At 44.2% G+C, this 22,371-nt stretch overlaps 5 protein-coding genes and 1 pseudogene across 8 annotated transcripts; all 6 read left to right on the forward strand.

The window, feature by feature from the left end:
* Positions 1 to 1,648: 1,648 nt before the first annotated feature.
* Positions 1,649 to 5,215, forward strand: LOC115736761 (glucan endo-1,3-beta-glucosidase 9). 3 transcript variants are annotated; one of them, XM_048284387.1, is made up of 3 exons: positions 1,649 to 2,109; positions 3,904 to 4,902; positions 5,096 to 5,215. In XM_048284387.1, the coding sequence occupies exons 1-3, from the start codon at positions 1,742 to 1,744 to the stop codon at positions 5,115 to 5,117; spliced, it is 1,389 nt and encodes a 462-aa protein (XP_048140344.1). In that variant the 5' UTR covers positions 1,649 to 1,741; the 3' UTR covers positions 5,118 to 5,215. The 3 variants fall into 3 exon arrangements, with proteins under 3 accessions (XP_048140344.1, XP_048140343.1, XP_030524454.2); XM_048284386.1 differs by having other exon boundaries at positions 4,995 to 5,126; XM_030668594.2 differs by lacking the exon at positions 5,096 to 5,215 and having other exon boundaries at positions 3,904 to 5,019.
* Positions 5,216 to 5,337: 122 nt separating this feature from the next.
* Positions 5,338 to 7,337, forward strand: LOC115736762. Of its 2 annotated transcripts, none has more exons than XM_030668595.2 (2): positions 5,338 to 6,492; positions 6,597 to 7,337. In XM_030668595.2, the coding sequence occupies exons 1-2, from the start codon at positions 6,175 to 6,177 to the stop codon at positions 6,630 to 6,632; spliced, it is 354 nt and encodes a 117-aa protein (XP_030524455.2). In that variant the 5' UTR covers positions 5,338 to 6,174; the 3' UTR covers positions 6,633 to 7,337. The 2 variants fall into 2 exon arrangements, with proteins under 2 accessions (XP_030524455.2, XP_030524456.2); XM_030668596.2 differs by having other exon boundaries at positions 5,338 to 6,477.
* Positions 7,338 to 10,535: 3,198 nt separating this feature from the next.
* On the forward strand, positions 10,536 to 12,712 carry LOC115736519 (UDP-glycosyltransferase 87A1-like). Its single transcript, XM_030668251.2, has 2 exons — positions 10,536 to 11,177; positions 11,802 to 12,712. The coding sequence occupies exons 1-2, from the start codon at positions 10,697 to 10,699 to the stop codon at positions 12,668 to 12,670; spliced, it is 1,350 nt and encodes a 449-aa protein (XP_030524111.1). The 5' UTR covers positions 10,536 to 10,696; the 3' UTR covers positions 12,671 to 12,712.
* A 1,282-nt stretch (positions 12,713 to 13,994) lies between these two features.
* LOC115736518 (UDP-glycosyltransferase 87A1-like) lies at positions 13,995 to 15,691 on the forward strand. The gene is made up of 2 exons (XM_030668247.2): positions 13,995 to 14,503; positions 14,622 to 15,691. The coding sequence occupies exons 1-2, from the start codon at positions 14,005 to 14,007 to the stop codon at positions 15,512 to 15,514; spliced, it is 1,392 nt and encodes a 463-aa protein (XP_030524107.1). The 5' UTR covers positions 13,995 to 14,004; the 3' UTR covers positions 15,515 to 15,691.
* Positions 15,692 to 16,632: 941 nt separating this feature from the next.
* LOC125316269 lies at positions 16,633 to 18,423 on the forward strand (annotated as a pseudogene).
* An 874-nt stretch (positions 18,424 to 19,297) lies between these two features.
* Positions 19,298 to 21,181, forward strand: LOC125312554 (UDP-glycosyltransferase 87A1-like). Its single transcript, XM_048284007.1, has 2 exons — positions 19,298 to 19,871; positions 20,102 to 21,181. Exons 1-2 carry the CDS (start codon positions 19,391 to 19,393, stop codon positions 20,947 to 20,949), a joined length of 1,329 nt encoding a protein of 442 aa, XP_048139964.1. The 5' UTR covers positions 19,298 to 19,390; the 3' UTR covers positions 20,950 to 21,181.
* The last annotated feature ends 1,190 nt before the right edge of the window (positions 21,182 to 22,371 follow it).

Raw genomic sequence — 22,371 nt, forward strand, 5'->3', positions numbered from 1 at the left:
AACCGATCCTCCCGATTGAAGTTTTGGAATAGCCTTTGTCAGCTGCACATTGATCTTTATACTTCAAACTATACTCAAACATATTTACATGGGCACATAAATCAATATCTCGACACCATTGCATGTTTTTTGGCACTCTACCAACGTGACAGAAGAGTAATATTAGATACATTAAAAAGCCTTTCCACGGAACGGTCCTTGTGTAAAATATAACGTAACACATCATAAATAAAAAATTATATAAGCGGGGTTATATTTTATTTAGCGATCATCATATTTTCGGGCGAACTTAAGATACACTTTCACTTCAAGATGTATTCAATATTTCTTTTTCTAAGAAATTGAGTAGACTTTCATACTATTTTGAAGGACTAATTCCCTAAAAAATCTCAAACTTTAGGTTCAATATCAAATTTATCCCAAACTTTTTTTTTTATCGGAAAAAAACTCAAACTTTAGGTTTAGTTTCAAATCTTCTCTTAATGTTTTTTATTGTCTAAAAAAAAATTCCTAAACTTTAGGTCCAATCCCAAATTTACATCGAATTTTTTTTGTCTAAGAGAAAAATATCCAATGTATACTTTGGATATCAAATCTGCCCCTATTAGCCCTATGTCCGAAAATCACTATTCGTCGTCTCTAATTTTCAATCTTAGAATGGTTTTATTAGCCCTATGTCCGAAAATCACTATTCGCCGTATCGGTCCGTATCTATTGGCTCGTTACTTTGTCGATGTGGATTTTTTTTATCGACGTAGAAATGCCACGTCAAGCTGGGATGGGATCATGTGGTAGATTTGAGAATAAATTAAGAGAATGTGATTTTTTTAGACAAAAAAAGTTCATTGTAGATGTGAGACTAGACCTAAAGTTTGAGATTTTTTTTTTAGATAAGAAAAAGTTCAGCACAATTTTGGGACTGGACCTAAAGTTGGAGTTTTTTTTTTTTCAAAATAAAAAGTATTCGATGTAAAGTTAGAGATTTTTGAAGGAAGGGTTAATACCTTGAAATACCCCAAACTAGTACATATATGATAAATTTACCACAAATTATTTTTTTATCACCAAAAATCTTAAACTCGGTACACCTTTGATAAATTTACCCCAAACCGTACACCTGCGATAAATTTACTATCATTTAGTTTTTGTTAAATTTTATTATCAAATTATTGAGTTGAATGACATGTGACAATTATTGAATGTACACGTTTGGGGTTTTTACCCTCTATTGTATCAATTTTGAGATTTTTTTTATAGTAGTAATCCAATTTAATGGAAACTAACAAAGGGAAATTTGTCATGTGTACTAGTTTATAATTTTTGGTGGTTAAAATAATTAGTTTTGGGGTAAATTTGTCACAGACATATTAGTTTAGAGTTTTTGATAATCGAAGAAATAGTTTAGGGTAAATTTTTCACGGGTATATTAATATGAGATTTTTGTAGTCAAAAAATAATTACAGATAAATTTATCACAGATATACTAATTAGAGATTTTTTCGTGTCATTAACCATTATGGAATTTGGCCCAATTTTGAAGGAGCACCTATTAAAAAAAACAGTTTTATCCAATGTTTATGACAATCTTGACACGTCACTCATGGTTCAAACATAAATTCCCCCAAATCGAATAAAGTAACCGGGCACACTGGACCTTCTCTCTCTCTGTGTCTCTGGCGCTTGAGCTCACTCTCTCGCACCGGAGCCACCGCCATTTCAAGAACCTCACTCCGTCCCACTGATGCCTCCGAGCATCCCTCATCTGCTTCTCCTTCATTTCCATCTTCTCGCGATAGCATCGCTTGTAGGGATCGCCGGATGGTCACGGGCCTGGGCCATCGGCGTCAACTGGGGGACAGCGTCGTCCCACCCCCTGCCGCCGCCCAAAGTGGTGGAGCTCCTCAAGTCCAACAACGTCTCCCGCGTCAAGCTCTCCGACGCCGACCCTGATGTCCTCCGGTCGCTCTCCGGCTCCGGCATCGCCGTCACCGTAGGCATTCCCAACCTCATGCTCCGGACCTTGAACTCCTCCAAGAAAGCGGCCGAAAGCTGGGTCCACGACAATGTCACTCGCTACTTCCCCGCCGGAGGCCCCCGTGTTCGGATCGAGTACGAGCTTCGATTCCTTTCTGTACTTGTATGCTGTGTGTGTAATGTTTGAGTTTCCACAGATTCCGCTGCTGCTGCTGCTGTTAGTCGTTTGTTGGATTAATGCATGAGCTTTTCTCATACTTCACACTTCTCTCCGTTGGGTACATTAGTATTCTTCCATTTCGTACAATATGGTATAGACATCCAAGAGGACATACCCAAAAAGGGAAGCTTTTCTGTTTGGGGTCATTGATACGAGATAAAGATTGTTTTTTTATCGTGTTAATGAAAGGGAAATGCGTGGTCGAGATGCTGTCTAATATGCCTAGGAATGGGATGAACGTCTGGCAAATAAAAATAATTTACTAAAGGGTAGGATTTATCGGTGACCATTGGATCACAAAAGAACAAATGCCGGTGTTTGTAGAAAACTTATGGAGTTTTGAGTGTTGTGAGGTATGGCATTTTGCGTAGGAGGTACGGCAAAATGTATCAGGCACGGTGGATTTTTCTCGAGGGGTCATGAAAAACCACCATTTGCTAAATCATTCGTCTAAAGTAGTAATATCTGAAATAATGAAGGTTTTATGTATCTTTCTAATGAACATGACTGTCCTGTTGTGCTGCTAGATGGATATGAATGTCTGTTGAGATTGTTTTGTTTGGACGACTGGACAATCCTAAAAAGGCACTTGCATTATGGAATAATGTCCTAGATTAGCTTCAAGGACTTGACAACAGAGTAGGGAAACATTGAAAATCTTTTCTTGCCTGACCAATGTGGAAAGCCTCCATGGTTTTGAAGTCGGTTAAATACTTATATCTGCTATTTAAGATAATGGAGTTTCGATCTCAATTGACCAAAATGCTTTATGTATTATTAAATAGCCAACATAGGCCCATTTACATAGCTGTGAATTGATTTTGCTGAAACATGTTAAGTGTCATATTGCTCCATGGTGGCGTTAGACATTCATCCGAACATGACAAGACAATCTATTATGTATCAAAAATAGTACAAACATACTTTTGAAAGAGCATGAGCGTAAAGAATGCATGACATTCAAGCCTGGATTCCCCCCAAAGAAAAAGTACTCTTGCAAGAAAGTAAATGTTCCTCAAAGGATGGATATGGAGCCCGAGAGTGGGTTACCTTCTTATGCTGTTGACAGTGTTTGCCTCTATTGAAGCCAATAACTCTGAATGCACTGTGACGATGTCTAATTGAATGAGTGAGTTGCAAGATAGGAAGGAAAGTAATTGCAATAGAGAGAAATCACTTTTTTAATTAATGCATGTAATTGTCCACATTTTGTGGCAACACACGGTGGTAAATACTGCTAGGCCGAGTTCAACAAACGCTATAAACTATGTATTGTTGACCAGCTGAGCCAACCAGTCGTGACAATCAATTTCTTGGAAAACTCGTTAACGAAGCAGTTGTTTTGCTCTTGTAATTACCTTTAGATACAAGGATTTCCATTTGGGTTGCTCAGTGTATTGAGGTTGGAATCTATGGATGGTTTCTCCAAGTAATTTTCCAGGGAGCTGTTTTTTTTTGTCAGAGTGCAAGAGATTTCTGATTTTAAAAGAAACAGAGTGAGAGGGAGTTTTTGGGATGCATTGGGAACATAATTTGTTTCTTTCTTTGCTTGTGGCCTTCATGCAGCATAAGGGTTTGACACTGTCAACTTAACTTGCAAAATTAATTGTTCCACTATATTGTTTGTTGTTTCGAAAAAGCTACATAGATATAATGGTATATGCCTTTCTCTTCATCCTCATAATCACTGTTGACCAGATAGTGGACAGGTACATTGCTGTGGGGGATGAACCATTTCTCTTGAGTCATGGAGATCAGTTCTATCCATTCGTCCTAGGAGCAGCCACCCAAATCCAAGCAGCTTTAACCAAAGCAAACTTAGGAAGCAAGGTGAAAGTTGTTGTTCCATGCAGTTTTGATGCATTTCAGTCTGAGTCAAACCTCCCCTCTGAAGGACATTTCAGGCCTGATATCAACAAAACCATGATTCAACTGCTAACGTTTTTGAGTGAACATCGGTTGCCCTTCTTCGCGTCAATATCGCCGTTCCTCAGCCTCCACCAGAGCAAGAATATTTCCCTCGACTTTGCTCTCTTCAAAGGAACTGCGCGGACTCATAATGACAGCCACAGAATATACAAAAACAGCTTCGACTTGAGCTATGATACCCTAGTAACGGCATTGTATAGTGCTGGTTTCCCTCAGATGGAAATTGTTGTAGCTCAGATTGGTTGGCCGACAGATGGAGCAGCTAATGCTACCTCAGTCATTGCCGAGGAATTCATGAAAGCTCTTATAAACCACATCCACAGTAAAACAGGGACGCCACTTAGGCCTCAGAATCCCCCTTCGGAAGTGTACATTTTAAGCCTTTTAGATGAAGACCAACGAAGCACGTCTGCTGGAAATTTCGAGAGACACTGGGGCGTGTTTACTTTTGATGGCCAGGCAAAGTACCACATTGATTTAGGCCAGGGTTCCAGAAAATTGTGGAATGCACAGAACGTCAAGTACCTTTCTTCCCGATGGTGTGTTGTGAACAATAACGCTGACTTGTCCAATGTGACCGCTAGTGTTTTAGATGCTTGTTCTGTTGCTGATTGTACTGCAGTCTCTCCTGGTGGATCTTGTTATAACATCGGTTGGCCTCGCAATGTGTCCTACGCATTCAATAGCTACTACCAGCAGCATGATCAAAGAGTGAACAGCTGTTATTTTGGAGGATTAGGATTGATCACGACCGTCGATCCATCTACCGATACTTGCAGGTTCGCTGTTGGACTACAGACTTCACATTCGTCGATTCTTGTCTTGCCTCAACTTCTGTTGATGAGCTCTCTTTTTGCAACTATTTCGATGGGTTTTGTTTTCCTTATATAATTTTATGAGCTCTAGGAAGGGCAGAGTTAAGGTAGAGGCAGTTTCACTGCTCATTGATCCACCAGGTATCCTCTGGGACAGATCTCATGCCTACCTTGGCTGAACTATGTTTTGTGTAGAGCAGAGAAATGTTGTAAGTCATCGTTTTCTTTCTCTTTCCTTTCCTGTTGAATCATCTCACAAGAGATAACAAGAACTGAAAATATCTACTGTCATTGGACCTCGTATCGAGTTCCACTGACGGCCTTCAATCTTTCAAAAAACTTGATATTATCTGATGTTGACATGGACATGAACACGGACACCAGCCTAGACTACTTTCGAAAAACTTGATATTATCTGATGTTGACATGGACATGAACATGGACACCAGCCTAGACTACTCCACTAAGTTAAAAGTACCTCCTGATCTAATTTATAGTAATTATTGACCCGCTTTCAGATTTGACGCTGTTTTTCATGTTAGACATGTAATATTGCTTATCGCCCCGCGAAAGGAACTACATTAGTGTTGCCGGGACATCGGTACGTATGGGGTGAACATTTATCAGTGAACATAATTAACATTTGACATCGTGAAAACTGTCATCCATATTTTGTGTTGTCCATTGCTGGTTACCAGAACAGAAAGACATTCTTCATTTCTGTAGCTTATTTCCAATTGGACTGTTTCTTTTTTAGAACTTTCTCTGTACTGTGTCATAATCGTGTGGAAAAGGGTAGCCTTCATTGCTATACTTGCATTCAACAGAAAAAAAAAATGGAGTGTTTCTTCTTTAAGAGTTTCTCTGTACTCTGTCTTAATCTTGTGGAAGATGGTAAAGCTAATTGGACCATTTAGATCTCTGTATCACAATTACTTCAAGTCCTTAGGTGGTCCCAAACAGCGAAAGCCAATGAAAGTGATGAGTTCTCCTGCATTCGCTCACCAAGGCTACAAGAAAACTCTGATCATCAACGAGTTTGTTCTCTCTCTGATATTCACTCAAATAGCAACCTTCATATACTTTCAACACACAATTCGAATGCATTATAGTCTTTTCTCAAGAAGCCAAAAGGAGGAGGAACTACAAGTTGATGTTGCCCAGAGAATGTCTCCAATGATGATGCTCAAGGACTTCTGAGCACTGAAGAAGACAGGGAATTCCACATATAAGCATATGGAAGTGCTCAGTTCGCTTTACTGGTACTTGCCGAAACACGAGGATGAGGATCATTTTTCTTATGAAGAACATGACGGAGCTCACTGCTGTGTAATGGTGGAGGAAGATATTGAAGCCGAGTTTGCAAAGATTACTGAAATCAGCAGCTTCTCTGGGGACGGCGAAGAAGAGGAGGGAGAGGTATTGCTGTTGAAGTTGAATTACGAAGAGGTGCTGAGTGCCTGGTCGGAGCATGGTCCTCTTTACACTGACGATGATCATTACCTGCTTCCCATGGCAGCCACTAGCGGCTGCTACTATGTTAGTTCTTCAGAGGTTTATTGCACACGTTCCATCATTTTGTCTGTACTCTTTCTTCCATCAAATTAGTTGTTTGTTCAGTTAACCAGCATTAACAGTGATGATGCATAACTTGATAGATGGTAGAGGAAAAGCGAGAAGGGAAGCTAGCTTGATGAGGTTCAAGGAGAAGCGACGCACAAGGCTCTTCTTCAAGAAGATCAGATACCAAGTATGCAGAGTCGCCAGATTAGAGGGCAGCTTGGCGAGAATGATGAGATAGGATTGGTGGTGCCCTGGTGTGAGCAGTTGAGCGTGCTGTGCCACACTTCCGTTGGTGGGTTCTGGTCACAATGTGGGTGGAACTCGACCTCCGAGGCCATCTTCGCTGGCCTCCCCATGCTCACCTTCCCCATTCACTGGGACCAGGTCTTCAACACCAAGCTGGTTGCGGGGGATTGGTTGGAGCTTCAATAGGAAGGCGTCGAGCACATGGTGTCAAGGGAAGAAATTGGTGGGCTCGTCAGGCGGTTCATGGATCCGGAGGGCGAGGAAAGCCAAAGCAATGAGGAGGAGAGCAAAGGAACTTCAAGAGATAACCCGAAACGCCGTCCTGAAGGGCAGATCATCAGCACTGCATTACTTGAATAGCGATGTCCTTTAAGATGTTTGCTTTTGATTCTCCAGAAAATTATTATGGTTGATTAGTATGCCAGGACCACAAATGGGGCATGAATTATGAAACGACAACGTCTGGTGGATAAAATTGTGTCCCTATCTCAAAAGTTCAAACAGATAAATGAGTAGGGAACACTGAATGATAGCACATTCCACTACCCAGTTAGCCACAGTTTGAATATGCGATGATGCAATTCAGCTTACTATTTTGAGATAATTTCATCTATTTTCTTTCCCTTAAATCAATGGGCCCCGTTTGTTAAAATTTGAAAGGGGCCTTGCACCTTTAAAGGTGTTGGCTAAACCCAAATAGCATTTGGTTCTTTTTTTTTTTTTTGGAGGACTTTGGGAAGATGCAATTACATTTTTGGAGGACTTTGGGAAGATGCAATTACATTTTCAAAGGCCCTCAAAGGCCATTAGGCCGAAGCTTTCCTATTTAACAAAAATATAAAAACTTTTCCATTTTACTCTTTTTCATTAAATATAATTCCAGTTTTGCCCTTCATAAATAAAAAACCCTACTGTCTTTTATCACTTAGTGTCGTTGCCAAGTTTGCTCTCGCTCTGTACGGAACACGAGCAAACATTTCGCTCTTGACGGCCCCTTACTTTGCCACTTCGCTATCGACACTGCTTGCATCTCTGCCTCTCACGCCCGTCGTCGAACTCTCTTCCCTCACTTCTCTTTTCAAACTCTCTTCCCTCCTTTGTTGCTGCATTGTCGGGTCGATGGACCTTTGCAGTCGTGATCCGTACCCAGGAAGAGGCCATAAAAACCGTGATCGCACACCCGGTATTCTCATCACCTTTGGGCAAGTCCGCCACTGTCGGTTAGAGCTGTCGGGTAGAGCAACTTCTTTACCTGCGAGCGGCTGGCAACCGCAATCTTGCCCCGGACAGGTACCCCTTTTCGAGCAGTTCGGATTGGGAAGAAGAGGGAGATCCAGGTGGCGTCATTCTGGCCCATGTCCGCCTCCATATTCTCTGTGGTCCATCAGTTTTGACCTCCTTGTACAGAACAACCATGTCCCCACTAGTTTGGCAGGTGCTGTACATAACTAGTTGGCGAGAATGATCAAAGGAGATCCATCATCATGCTGATCTTAGCTTTTCTTCCCGAATGCCCTTTCTCCTTTTGGTGTTTCTCTTCGCTTTCGCGCAGGAAATCAACGATTTCCCCATCCCTGGGAACTCAAAAACTAACTCCTCATTAACGGCATCTCAAAATGCTTGTCCCCATTACATCAGCTGGCTAGATTCTCAACCGTAAGCCTCCATCCAGTACATTTCCCAGGGGAGTTTCCTATCAGCCCCGCGCGACCAGATCGATGCGCTTGCAGCGGGCGGGGAGTGCGCAACAACGGAGTTTGGTTCTTGTGGGTGAGCTAGGACTGTCACACCCCAATTCCTACGAGAATATGAGAAATGATAGGGCTGTCCTCCTGCCTAAAAAGACACGGTCTCACATATGACCAAGAAAATATCTCTCTATCTAGACGTCCGATAGACACTTATCTGGAACATATACTTTCCCGAAAGAAGAGAAACGGGAATTCGCGCATACACACGCCTTTGGACGTCCCGAGAAGTTAGATGAACCCTGTTTCGCGGCCCTGGGTAAGATTCAAGCTTTTGTTCATCTGACTGGAAGAAATTTCGGAGTTAAGCCATAAGTTCGGATCAACGTGAATTCTGAGTTTAAAAATTGGAACAAGAGATAAAACACTATTCACCTGGGAAAGTCTAAACCAAATCACAAAGTTATCTCAAGCCACCGAACTCGAAATATGATCAATTAAACGAGAAGCGATTTCAAAACTAAATTGTTTCACGGAAACATAAATCATTATCGATGGTAAAAATATTTTTATTGACTAATTATTTCAAGCGATAGAAGGGATCGGTTTAAAAAAAGTATTTTTGAAATCATCATTTTTCGTGAAACAATGGATCCCATGGTAAATATCCACCTTAATTAAGACTCAAATGTTCAGTACAAGTCGACAAAAAACCTTACAAATAGCCAATCATGATTAATAATCACTAATGCGAAAAACAACCACTTGTGTGGCAAATAATCTCACTCGCAACAAACTTCCTCATGCTAAATCTCTCATTATCGAGCTCCAATTTCAGTGCGCTTACTGTCGAAAGATAGCCCTTTTGAAATACTAAAAGATCCTATACTTCACCTATTCAAAAGACGACCAAAGACGAGCGAAAATCGTTGCCAAAAATAGAAATTCAGAACTGGGCAGTAATGCACGCTCTAAAAATTCATTCCCACCAGTTGATGACTCGGAATCGGTTTTTCTCCACGTCCTAAACTATCATTTCCACATAATTTCACAGCTTAACGACTCATAATATTTTGGAATGCTCGCCATCGTGGAAGCTATCTTCGCCGGCGTCCCGATGCTCGCCATCCCAATCTTTTGGGATAAAATTCCCAACAGAAAGCAGCCGGTCGAGCAGGACAGGAAGATTGGTCGGAGGGCGAAGAAGATTGAAGGAACAAATTGGTGTCAAGAAAAGCCATTCAGGAGAACTGTCCTTGGACAGTGAGGATGGAAATGAAACCAGGAAGTGGGACATCGATGCTTCCTTCAATCGGCGACATCTCGAAGAAGATAACATGCCAATGCAAGAACCCATGGACTTCCGAGCACCCGCAATTCAGGATCTCTCGATTGGTCCATGCGCTTGGCCGCAAAAAGCCGCGCGGAAAGTGCAGTTCCGACACATAAAAGAGGCTTTCTGGTTGCGGCTTTGAACCAGCATCGGCACTAATAAGGGAAATCGACACAAGTCGTGGTTGAACTTTGACTCGGTATATAGCTTGATTTTTGAACTTTTGATTTGTTCAACGTGATATTTGGATTTTAACCAAATATGCAACGTTATTCCTCAATTTTTAATTTATTCGATGTGATCCATGAACTTTTGTCACATGTTCCAATTAATCCCTAGATTATACGAAGATGTTAAACGTTATCCCTAACTTAAATTAGTGAAAGGATAATATTTATATCTTTGTATAGTTTAGAAACTAGTCCGAATATTTATCAAAAGTTCACGGACTACACTATATTACATATTAAATTAAGGTAAAAGTATCTCATTGAACAAATTAAAAATTTAACAATCATTTAAATGTAAAATCCAAATTTTTGGACATTTGTGTCATTATTCTACTAATAATGTTTCCTTCATCTTTGACCAAAAAAATAGATCTCCTTGATCTTTGACCAAAAAAGAGATTCTTGGGGGACCCACGTTGAATTATTGATGGGCGTCGCCATCACGAGTTAAAGTGGCCTGCACGTTCCGCTCCATATCTTTTATTTTGCCTCGAGCAGACCAATTCATTTGGTAAGGCATGACTTCACCACACCTCGTACGTCATCACTTACCCGCTCAAATGATTTCCCCTCACCGTTCTGAAATCGCCCTGTAATTCAACGCGCCGATCGGCCACTACCCAGTTTGATCCGCCGGCGGGCCGTCGGAACGAACGGCCACGCACTCAAACGTTCGCTGCCACCGCCTAGCCGGTCAAATGGACAGCCAAGCACCGACCTGCCACGTGGTGGCGATGCCGTATCCCGGACGAGGCCACATCAACCCCATGATGAACCTGTGCAAGATCCTAGCCTCCCAGGCCCCGCACGTCGCCGTCACCTTCGTCCTCACCGAGGAGTGGCTTGGCCTCATCGGCTCCGACCAGAAACCGAGCAACATATCCTTCGCCACCATCCCGAACGTGCTCCCATCTGAGCGGGTCCGGGCACAGCACTTCTCGGAGTTTGTCGAGGCCGTCTTCACCAAGATGGAAGCCCCGTTCGAGGAGGTGCTCCACCGGCTCCGCCCTCCACCGGCCCTCATCATGGCCGATGCGTTCCTGATCTGGGCGGTCGGCATCGGGAACCGGAGGAACATTCCGGTGGCCTTGTTTTGGCCTGTTGCTGCGTCCACTTTCTCCTTCTTCTACCACTTACAACTTCTTGAGCAGAAAGGCTATTTACCACAGAATTTGTCAGGTCAGCCATCGCTTTAAGTTCGTTGCGAAATCAAAACTAGTCAAATTGCCAATCCTTGCCTATCACATAGTAAATATTTTGGGTCTTGTTAATAAGTACACAACCAAAGTCTGGACCATGCTTTTTCTGCACACAAAATCACAAATCATCTTGCTGCTGTTCTCGCTGTTTTTGTAATGACCCGATCCGACGAGGGCGGGAAGTGATTGTCAAGGCTAGAGAGTTTGGATGAAGAGTGGCTCTTGGCAAACTTCTAGAATGACGAAAGGAAGGATGAATGAATTGAATAGCATAGCGAACAGAGTGTAGCATGCATGGTATATGGGTAGTGCCTTTTGAGTAACGGCAAGTTTTGCTTTTCAAAGTGTCTACCCGTAAGTTAAAGGACAAAATTGTGAGATGCAGTATAATATAGGACGGGCCAAAGTGAACAATACCTCGAACGAATTAATCAAGGACGTCACAATATGATACCGTATAGGAACTCCTCGTAGATGTGTGGTTCGGGACGAAACTGTGAAACTTGATATAAGACCGGACATATCACAACTTTAATGCCCATAAATCCCAAATCAATATCCATTTTATCATTTTTCTTGCCAAGTAATTGTCTTATTGTCGCAGAAAAAGGGGAAGAAATGGTGGATTGCATTCCTGGGATTCCTCCGACACGTTTGACGGACTTGGTTCGTGGCAAGAGTGAACAGATGATGCAAAGGCTCCGCCCGATGTTCAACTGGGTCCGTAGGGCACGGTTCCTGTTGCTTTCTTCTGTGTACGAGATTGAATCTCACACGGTCGACGCTCTGAAGCCGAGCCTGTCGTTTCCTATCTACACCGTCGGTCCATCCATCCCTTATTTTGCACTTGAAGACAATCCCCGCTCGAATAGCGACTCGAATTACATTACAAAGTGGCTGGATCGGCAGCCGGGCAGCTCTGTTTTGTACCTGTCTCTAGGAAGCTTCCTTTCAGTCTCGAGCTCCAAAATGGAAGAGATCGCGGCGGGATTGCGGGACAGTAATGTCCGGTTCTTGTGGGTGGTGGGCAATGAGGCTTCCAGGCTGAAGGAGCTGTTGCCCCGCGGCGACATGGGGATCATGGTGCCGTGGTGCGACCAGTTGTGGGCATTGTCGCATCCCTCTGTCGGGGGGTTCTGGACCCACTGCGGGTGGAACTCGATCCAGGAGGGCATCTACTTGGGGCTTCCGTTCCTGGCGTACCCAATAGCCTTCGACCAAGGTCACAATTGCAGGCTCGTCGTGGACGAATGGAAGGTCGGGTGGAGGGTCGGCGAGGGCGACATTGGCGGGCTACTTCGCAAGTTCATGGATATGGACGACGAAGAGAGCAGAGAACTGAGGAGGAGGGCCGAACACCTTCGGGAGCTATGCCGCCACGCGATCGGACCGCACGGATCGTCCATGACTAATATCTGCGCCTTTGTTAGGGACATTTCGAGCGTTGCGGCGAACATTCAGGACATTAATTAGTACTTCAATCTCCTGTTGAACATAGCTGGAATTATTGTTCGCTGTCAGACGTAGACAACTTTTGGATGTTCCTTTCGTTTTGCATTGCTAGTTCTTTCGAAAAAAAATTGACTTCTTGATGCCGCCATGAGAGAGATGACGGATCTATCGCTCAATGGTTAATCATGCTCCCGATGCAACGCTTACTGATATGGAGACCGATATTTCTCGCTCCAAATTGATTTTCGTCAAACCTCACCGCTCCAAAATACCATAAACTATCATTTTCATAAAATTCCACAACTTAACAACTTCAAAATCTCAGACTCCTAAGTTCAAAATTCACACTTCAAAATCGGACTCCTTAGTTCAAATTAAATTCACACAACTTTGAAATTTATACTCATAAATAAACAAAGGGCTGGTATTTTCATCGAGCGCTGTGAAACAAACGAAGTCGTCTTTGCTTATTAATTTAATCTTCACTTAATTAAAAATATAATAATTTTTCTTTTTTTTTCCTTGGCAAGGCGTTTTCCTTTTGCTTGCTTTCCCTATTTTTTTCTTTTCTTTTTTTTTCTATTCCCTTTCCCTTCTTTGGGTGTCCATTCCTTGGCCCTATCTTTTTCTACGGCATAATGATACTTCTTCAAATGCCAAAATTTATGTACGGTGCTTATTTTGATGCCAAAATTTTTTTTTGGGATCACTTAAGTTGTAAGTTGGAGAAAAAAAACAATCACTTTAATGCCAACAACGAGAAATTTCCACGATCTTGTCGGAGTTGGCATTTAAATAATTATTTTCCAAAAAAAAATTGGCACTTAATTTAAAAAATGATCACTTTAGTGTCAAATCGAAGAAAAAATGATTAATTTAGTGTCAACGGCAAAATATTTCAGCTATTTCACCGGAATTGACACTTAAATAATTATTTTTTAAAAAAAATTAATATTTAAGTTATCCAAGAAAATATTGACATCAAAATAAACGTAATGTATAAATAGTGACACTTAAAATGTGGGTTTGCCCTTTTTTTATACTTTTGCTTACGAGTCTCCCGAAGATTATGACGATCGAGCATGGATATGGGTCACCGTGCCCGGCCCACAAACAACGTCTGGTGGATGGACCTGGAAACAAGATTTTGCTGTCCTGTATTTCAAAAAGGGTTACCTGATAAATGAGTACAGAACATCCAGTGACCGCAAGTTCCACGCAGCTAGCCACCATCTGCGTAAGCGATGATGCAATTCAGGTTCTCCCGCTGATACAAAATTGACCCTTGGTAGTTGGATCTCTCCACTCCACAATTCCTTGTTTTTCCGCGAAGTTTGTCGAGCCGTCTTGAGTCGATGGATCTCTCGCGGTGGCAGGCCGGGGCGGCGAGGGCGGTGCATGTGATGGCAGTTCCGTATCCGGGAAGAGGGCATGTAAACCCCATGATGAACTTCTGCAAGCTCCTCGCGTCGGCGGCCCCCGACGTTCTCATCACTTTCGTGGTGACCGAAGAGTGGCTCGGGTTTCTCGGGTCCGAGCCGAAGCCCGATGCCGTCCGATTTGCCACCATACCCGATGTCATACCGTCCGAGCGAGTCCGCGCGGAGAACTTCCCCGTGTTCATAGAGGCCGTGATGACGAAGATGGAGGCTCCTGTGGAGCAACTCCTCGACCGCCTTGAGCGGCCGGTGACCACCATCTTGGCCGACACGTACCTTTTCTGGGCGGTTCGGATCGGGAACAAGAGGAGGATCCCGGTGGGATCGTTCTGGACCATGTCGGTCTCGGTGTTCTCGGTGTTCTACCACTTTAACCTCCTTGTTCAGAACAACCATTTCCCCATTGATCTGGCAGGTTGATTTTAAGCTTTTTTTTTCCCCTTCCCAAATGCCTTTCTTCTCATTCAATACTTTCTTGCTCTTGCGAGTTGATTGATGGATATCATTTGTGACGATGTCGTTTTGCGCAACAGAACGGGGAGATGAGCTCGTAAACTACATACCAGGACTTCCGCCGACCCGATTAGTCGATCTTCCGACATTCTTCGAAAGTAGAGGCAGAGCAACCTTGGGTAGAGCACTGGAATGCTTCCCTTGGGTGCCGAAAGCTCAGTATGTCATCTTCACCACCTGCTATGTGCTCGAAGGTCGCGTCGTCGACGCTCTCAAAGCTGAGCTTTCGCTCCCAATTTACACTGTCGGACCTTTAGTACCTTACTTGGAACTCAAGACTACATCCTCCCCGTCGGCATCTCAAAACGATCGCCCCGATTACTTTCGGTGGCTAGACTCCCAACCGGAAGCCTCCGTCCTGTACATTTCTCTGGGGAGCTTCCTATCGGTCTCGAGCGACCAAATGGAGGAGCTCGCGGCCGGCGTGCAGAGCAGCGGAGTCCCGTTCCTGTGGGTGAGCCGATATGGCGATACTTGGGTCGAAGACGGGGTTTCCGGCGATAGGGGCCTGGTGGTGCCCTGGTGCGATCAGTTGAAGGTGCTGAGCCACCCTTCGGTCGGAGGGTTCTGGACGCACTGCGGGCAGAACTCCATTCTGGAAGCCGTCTTCGCCGGTGTACCGATGCTGGCCTTCCCGATCTTTTGGGATCAAATTCCCAACGGTAAGCAGGTGGAGCAGGACTGGAAGATTGGTTGGAGGGTGAAGAAGACGAGGGATGAGCTGGTGTCGAGACAAGTCATTGCCGAGAATGTCCGGAGGTTCATGGACTTGGACGGCGAGGATGGGAAGGAAGTCAGGAAGAGAGCGACCGAGCTCCAGCGAGCTTGCGGCGAAGCGGTCGCGAAAGGCGGGTCGTCTTACTCCGACGTCGATGCTTTCATCGGCCGCATGTCGGAGAAAATAACGTGCTAATGCAAGAACCCGGGGACTCTCGCGTGCCAGCGATTCGGGATCTCTCAATTGAACAAAGCGCTCGGCTGCAAAAAATCGAGGGAAGTGCAATTCCGGCGCGTGATTGCCGGTTGCGGCTTTCGATCATTATTTGTACTACTGTGTTTCTTTGATCATCATGAATTGAATTTTGTTCCCCGCCCCGCCACCCCAAGTATTCTTTTGACTCAGCAAATGTTAGAGAGGAAAACAAACATGGACTCGATACTCCAAAAATTATCCAAAAAATTATAAATTTATTATATAGTGAGATTATTTAATTTTAAAATTTTTAATTATGTTAATTTAATTTTAAATCTTTTTGATAATTTGTTAATTTAATTTTAAATCTTTTAACGATTTATCAATTTTGGTCGGAAATCGTTGACGTAGTATTGTAGTCAGCTAATGTTGATAATTTTTGTAATTTTATGATTTTTTTGGACTTTTCTTGCCTTTTCATCTGGTAGAGGAAAAAAGGAAAAAAAAAAAAGAAAAATTATAAAAATTGGTCACGTCAATTGTATCACATCATGTAAGACGTTCAATGTTGATTAAACTGTTACGTCAGCGATTTTCGATTAAAATTAATTGAAATGACTAAATTGGCTGCCGTAACATATATGTAGGGCTTTGTTAGATGATATTTTACCCGATGCATGAAGGACTTTTCGTCCATAATCTCGCGTAAAATTTGATGGATTCACCCACCTAATTCGGCCCGACGTCAAGCTAGGAACAGGATATCAGTCATAGCTATCACGGTGGAAACAGCATTTTACCATTATTGACCATATCGAACAAGCAAACCAGACATGGAAATTTTGGGGGACCCACGTTGGATTATTGCCGGGTGTCGTGTCACCGTGATGAGCTGAAGAAGCATCGCACGTCACGGATTCACAAAAGACGCGTTCCACTCCACATCTCTGTTTTGAGACGATCAGACAAATTCATTTGGTTTGGCGCGATGTTGACCACTTACCTTCTCCGAATATTTTCCCGTCAATGCTCCGCATTTGCCCTGTAATTTTGATCGCTCCCGTCTCTCACTCCGCCACCGGCCACCAACCTCACCGCCCCGCAGCCTAGTTGATCAGATGGACCGCCCAGCGTTGACCCACCACGTGGTGGCGATGCCGTATCCCAGACGTGGCCACATCAACCCCGTGATGAACCTGCGCAAGATCCTAGCCTCCCGAGCCCCGCACTTCGCCATCACCTTCGTTCTCACCGAGGAGTGGCTTGGCCTCATCGGCTCCGACCCGAAGCCGAGCAACATATCCTTCGCCACCATCCCCAATGTGCTCCCGTCCGAGAGGGTCCGTGCTCAGCGCTCCTCTGAGTTCGTGGAGGCCGTTGCCGGGAAGATGGAAGCCCCGATCGAGGAGGTGCTTGACCGGCTCCGCCCTCCGCCGACCCTCATCGTGGCCGACATGCTCATGCCTTGGGCGGCCCACGTCGGGAACCAGAGGAACATTCCGGTGGCCTCGTTTTGGAAATTTCTCCTTACTGTACCACTTCTAACTTAGAGGTGAGCATGGGCCGGGTGGGCCAGGTCCAGACCTAGACCCCGAAACCGACTTTGTTATAACCAGTTCTCGGTTTTTAGAACCGAAAACCGATTCTGTTTGTCTTGAAACCTGTTTTGGAACTAACCCTATTTTTTGGTCTGATTCTAGGGTATACCCGAAAGCTGCTTTTCTTTTCTTTTTTTATCAAAATAATATGAGTATCGATGAAATAAGCAACAAAAATTACAATCCACTAAAAGCAACAAGTCAAAATATAATAGATAATATGACAAGATGGGAAGAAACAGAGGACTGAGAGGAGGTGAGGGACGTGAGCCAAGGGACGTGAGGCAACCAAAGGGCAAGTGATGATGGACTAGACACTAGGGTTTCTTTTTTTTTTTTTAAATAACTAAAAACATGTTCTAAAATCGGTCCGGGTGGATCTTCACCTAGAACCAGAAATCGGACTGGTTTCAACCAGGTCCTAAAAATTGGGACCGATTCCCGGACCGGTTTAAGCAGGAACCGATTCCCAACCCTATTTTTCGGGTGAACCGATCCGGGTTCTAAGTAAACCCGGTCCGGTTGCACACCTCAGCTTATTGAGCAGAATGGCCGTCTACCATAGAATTCGTCAGTTCAGCCATCATTTTGCTGTTTTGATGCCCATAAATTCCAAAACTCGATGTCCAATTCGCATTCTTTACGAAGATATTGTCTATTTTTGTCATAAAAAAAGGGGACGAAGAGGTGGATTCCGTTCCTGCGATTCCTCCAATGCATTTGACGAACTTGGTTGATGAAAAGTCATGCAGAGAGTCCGCCCAATGTTCGACTGTGTCCGTCGAACACAGTACCTGTACGAGATCGAATCCCAGACGGTCGACGCTCTGAAGCCGAGCCTGTTGTTTCCTGTCTACACCATCGGTCCATCCATCCCTTACTTTGAGCTTGAAGACAATCCTCGCTCGAACAGCGACTCGAACTACGCAATAAATTGGCTGGACTGCCAGCCGGGCAGCTCTGTTCTATTCCTGTCCTTAGGTAGCTTCCTTTCGATATCGAGCTCCAAAATGGATGAGATCGTGGCGGGGTTGCGTGACAGTAATGTCCGCTTCGTGTGGGCGGCGTGCGATGAGGCTTCTATGCTGAAGGAGCTGTTGCCCGACGGGGGGCATGCGGATTGTGGTGCCGTGATGCGACCAATTGAGGGTATTGACGCATCCGTCGGTCGGGGGGTTCTGGACCAACTGCGGGTGGAACTCGATCCAGGAGGGTGTCTGTGCGGGCCTTCCATTCCTGGCATACCCGATAGGCAAGGACCAAGGTCTCACAGAAAATAAACTAGCCAAGTTAAAAATAGTCTACCAATGAAAAAACACATTCAAAAATTGGGAAAATAATTTCTTTTTCTTGAAAGAGGAAATCATTTTCCATCCTCTTTCCTCCATGCACTCATTTGCCTTCTTTTATTTTCTTATTATCTTCAAATTTTCTAAATTATTTTTTATGCTTATTTCTTATTTTCTTTATTTCGTCTACCGGTCGCTAATGGGAATAGACAAGGGACGAGCTTGCCCAAGGCAGGCGACACTTGACCTTGCAAGATTCTGCCCAGCTTGAGCCTCGCCATCCTTAAGCGAGGGTGGGCCTTGTTGGCCACGGCCGAGCACGACCTCGCTTGTGGACGATTGCTATGGCAGGTGACCGGTAGACGAAGAAAGAAAAGCAAAAAATAAAATATTAAAAAATTATGAAAAAATTCGGAAACTTTTTTTAAAAGATCATAAAAAATTTTCATGTTAGTGCCGGTCGGGCCATATAGGACAGTCGGGTTCACCTCAACAATTTTCAACCAAAAGACAATGCATAAAATTAAATGAGATTTTCCTTAACAAATGACGGAAAATATTTTCAAATTCATTTTTAGGTCTCGACCAAATATGGAAAAAAAATTATCATTTTTCAAACTTTTTCCAAAAATATTTTTTAAAAATGAAGAAAATTTTATCCCACCAATGAAGCTTATTGAACACCAATATTGACCATCTCGAGCAGCCAAAGCAGACATGAAAAATTTTGGGGACCCACGTTGAATTACTCCTGGGTGTCACCATCATGAGTTCAACAAGCGTGGCACACCATTGACCACAAAAGACGTGTTCCGCTCCATCTCTTTGCTTTGCCTCGATCAGACAAATTCGTCTGGCAAGGCGTGACGTTAATCTCACCTAGTTAAATATTCGCCCCTCAATGCTCGGCATTTGCCGTGTAGTTTGATCGCTCCCCGTCTCTCACTCCGCCACCGGCCACCGTCACCGCCCACAGCCTGATCGATCAAATGGACCGCCGAGCGTCAACCTGCCACGTGGTGGCGGTGCCGTATCCCGCACGAGGCCACATCAACCCCGTGTTGAACCTGTGCAAGATCCTAGCCTCCCAAGCCCCGCACGTCGCCATCACCTTCGTACTCACCGAGGAGTGGCTTACCCTCATCGGCTCCGACCAGAATCCGAGCAACACGTCCTTCGCCACCATCCCGAACGTGCTCCCGTCCGAGAGGGTCCGTGCTCAGCACTTCTCCGAGTTCGTCGAGGCCGTCTTCACGAAGATGGAAACCCCGTTCGAGGAGCTGCTCGACCGGCTCCGCCCTCCGCCGACCCTCATTGTGGCCGACACATTCCTGTCCTGGGCGGTCCGCATCGGGAACCAGAGGAACATTCCGGTGGCCTTGTTTTGGACTACTGCGGCCTCAAATTTCTCCTGCTTGTACCCCTCCCAACTTCTTGAGCAGAACGGCCGTTTACGACAGAATTTGTCAGGTCAGCCATCATTTTGAAACTAGTCAAAATTTCTGAGCCTTTCCTATCACACGGTAAATCTGTTCTGGTCTTCCTAACAAGTAAGCACTAATAAATCTCTAGTGTCTTCCTAACAAAACCACATACCAATTTGCTGCTGTTCTCGCTGTTTTGATGCCTATAAATACCAAAATCAGATGTCCATTTTCAGATTATTTACTAAAGATATTGTCTTTTTTGTCACAAAAAAGAGGACGAAACGGTGGATTCCGTTCAAATGCATTTGACGGACTTGGTTGATGAAAAGATTGGGCAGAGTATGCGCCAAACAATCGACTGGGTCCGTCGAGCACAGTACTTGTTGCTTTCTTCTGTGTACGAGATCGAATCTCAGACGGTTGACGCTCTGAAGCTGAGCCTGTCGTTTCCTATCTACACCATCGGTCCATCCATCCCTTACTTCGAGCTCGAAGACAATCCTCGCTCGACCAGCGACTTGAGTTACATAATAGATTGGCTGGACTGCCAGCCGGCCCGCTCTGTTTTATACCTGTCCCTAGGCAGCTTCCATTCGGTCTCGAGCTCCAAAATGGACGAGATCGCGGCAGGGCTGCGCGACAGTGATGTCCGGTTCTTGTGGGTGGCGCGCGACGATGGTTCTAGGCTGAAAGGACTGTTGCCGGACGGCAACAAGGGGATTGTGGTGCCATGGTGCGAGCAGTTGAGGGCATTGACACATCCATCCGTCGGCGGGTTCTGGACCCACTGCGGGTGGAACTCGATCCAAGAGGGTGTCTATGCGGGGCTTCCATTCTTGGCGTACCCGATAGCCTTGGACCAAGGTCTCAATTGCAAGCTCGTTGTGGACGATTGGAAGGTCGGGTGGAGGGTGGACAAGAGCGAGGGCGACATCTCGGGGCTAGTGCGCAAGTTCATGGATTCGGGCAATGGCGAGAGCAGAGAGCTGAGGAGGAGGGTCAACCAGCTTCGAGAGTTATGCAGCCACGCGATTGGGTCGGACGGTTCGACCGGGTCTAATATCGGGGCCTTCATTAGGGACATATCGCGCGATGCAGCGAAAATTCAGGACAGTAGTTAGTAGTTCAATCTCTCGTTGAACATACCGGGTTATTGTCCTCTGTCAATTTTCGGTACCAGTAAGATCGGGAAAGTGTTGGTAAAAAAGTTGATTGGCAACTTGTTTGGTTCTGTCACAAATTAGCATCTTCCTATCGGTTCAAATAAAAGTTGCACAATGGTTTAATTATTAAACTTACCAACATTTCTTTCGCAGATCACCAAGGTGCTAATATCATTAGTGTTATACGAAATTACAAACTCTAATCAGAGTTACTTACCAATATCTGTTGGATTGTTCTAATTTATGAAGTAGGTTATAATTTACAAACATTTAGTTGAGTCGGCTACGAGCGTGTTACGATCGCCAAAAAAGAATTGAAAGTTTCTGTACGGGTTTTATTAGATACATAGGTAATTCACGGTTATATGAAATTTTATTATCTTAATCTCGTCCAATGAATATGAATTAGTGGAAATTTCGGTAATGTTGAAAAAAGCGGATGATGATTTCCTTTTTTATTTTTTGGGTCGGAACGAACATCTTCATTTCATATGAAAAAAGGAGTACATAACTTCAAAACAAATATGCGAATTCGACAAAGCAAGTAAAACAAGAAAATATGAAAAGTGAATCAACTTGATGCTGCTTATAAGTCTTGGCCTACTTCCCAAAGATGGATTTGTAGAAGCATTAAAGCTTATATGGTGGCCGATCACCAAATCTCGCGTCATCATCAGCAATGGACATATGCCGAGGAATTCTTATCTAGCAACTACGGTTTTGCTAAAAGGTGATGCGCGCCTAGGTACAGCGTCCTTAGCACTATCATCGTATAGAGACCACAACAATACCCAAAGGTTGAAAGAACACGTAAAACGTCTTATAAATCTCTGATCTATCTCTAGATCGGGATATAAGAGCACCCAAATCTAGATATAACTCTAGATTGAGAGAGAAATGCTATACAATAAATAGCGGTTAATCACAAAATCACTTTCAGACAAGCCAATTGTTGGAAACAGCAGCAAATCAACCTTGAAGACTTGTGGAGCGCTCGACTATCTAGAGCAAGCACCCGAAGCCGAAGTGAGCGAGCCGATTTGAATAGAACAGATTCTTTCGAAACACTCACACTTCGATCTTCGGAACTTGCTTTCGTGAAAAATATCGATCGCATCTACAAAATCGATGGAGAAATCGAAAAGATAGAGAAACAGGAAATGAAAAAATAAAGCAAACGGGAGATGGAGGGGAAGGGAACACGAGCTGATTTTTGTTTTGGAGGGTGGGGGGAAGGGCAGGGAGAGAGAAAAAGCCCTCTCTCCCTCCCTCAAGGAGATCTACTCAGTAATAGAGGATCGGCGGCGACAGAGGCAAGAGAATCCCTAGGGAGTGGAATCTAATTTAACTTTTTGTACTATGATGATTTCCTTTGACCCG

This window comes from Rhodamnia argentea, chromosome 8, assembly GCF_020921035.1.
Source record: "Rhodamnia argentea isolate NSW1041297 chromosome 8, ASM2092103v1, whole genome shotgun sequence".
NCBI classification, from domain to species: Eukaryota; Viridiplantae; Streptophyta; class Magnoliopsida; order Myrtales; family Myrtaceae; genus Rhodamnia; species Rhodamnia argentea.

Excerpts from the sequence above, each read along its gene's own strand:
- LOC115736762 (XM_030668595.2), top strand. The coding sequence starts at position 6,175 with ATGGAAGTGCTCAGTTCGCTTTACTGGTACTTGCCGAAACACGAGGAT. Across the intron at positions 6,493-6,596 it reads ACTATGTTAGTTCTTCAGAG|ATGGTAGAGGAAAAGCGAGA; the intron begins GTTTATTGCACA and ends ATAACTTGATAG.
- LOC115736518 (XM_030668247.2), top strand. The coding sequence starts at position 14,005 with ATGGATCTCTCGCGGTGGCAGGCCGGGGCGGCGAGGGCGGTGCATGTG. Across the intron at positions 14,504-14,621 it reads TTTCCCCATTGATCTGGCAG|AACGGGGAGATGAGCTCGTA; the intron begins GTTGATTTTAAG and ends TTTGCGCAACAG.
- LOC115736761 (XM_030668594.2), top strand. The coding sequence starts at position 1,742 with ATGCCTCCGAGCATCCCTCATCTGCTTCTCCTTCATTTCCATCTTCTC. Across the intron at positions 2,110-3,903 it reads GGCCCCCGTGTTCGGATCGA|GTACATTGCTGTGGGGGATG; the intron begins GTACGAGCTTCG and ends GATAGTGGACAG.
- LOC115736519 (XM_030668251.2), top strand. The coding sequence starts at position 10,697 with ATGGACAGCCAAGCACCGACCTGCCACGTGGTGGCGATGCCGTATCCC. Across the intron at positions 11,178-11,801 it reads TTTACCACAGAATTTGTCAG|AAAAAGGGGAAGAAATGGTG; the intron begins GTCAGCCATCGC and ends TTATTGTCGCAG.
- LOC125312554 (XM_048284007.1), top strand. The coding sequence starts at position 19,391 with ATGGACCGCCGAGCGTCAACCTGCCACGTGGTGGCGGTGCCGTATCCC. Across the intron at positions 19,872-20,101 it reads TTTACGACAGAATTTGTCAG|AGGACGAAACGGTGGATTCC; the intron begins GTCAGCCATCAT and ends GTCACAAAAAAG.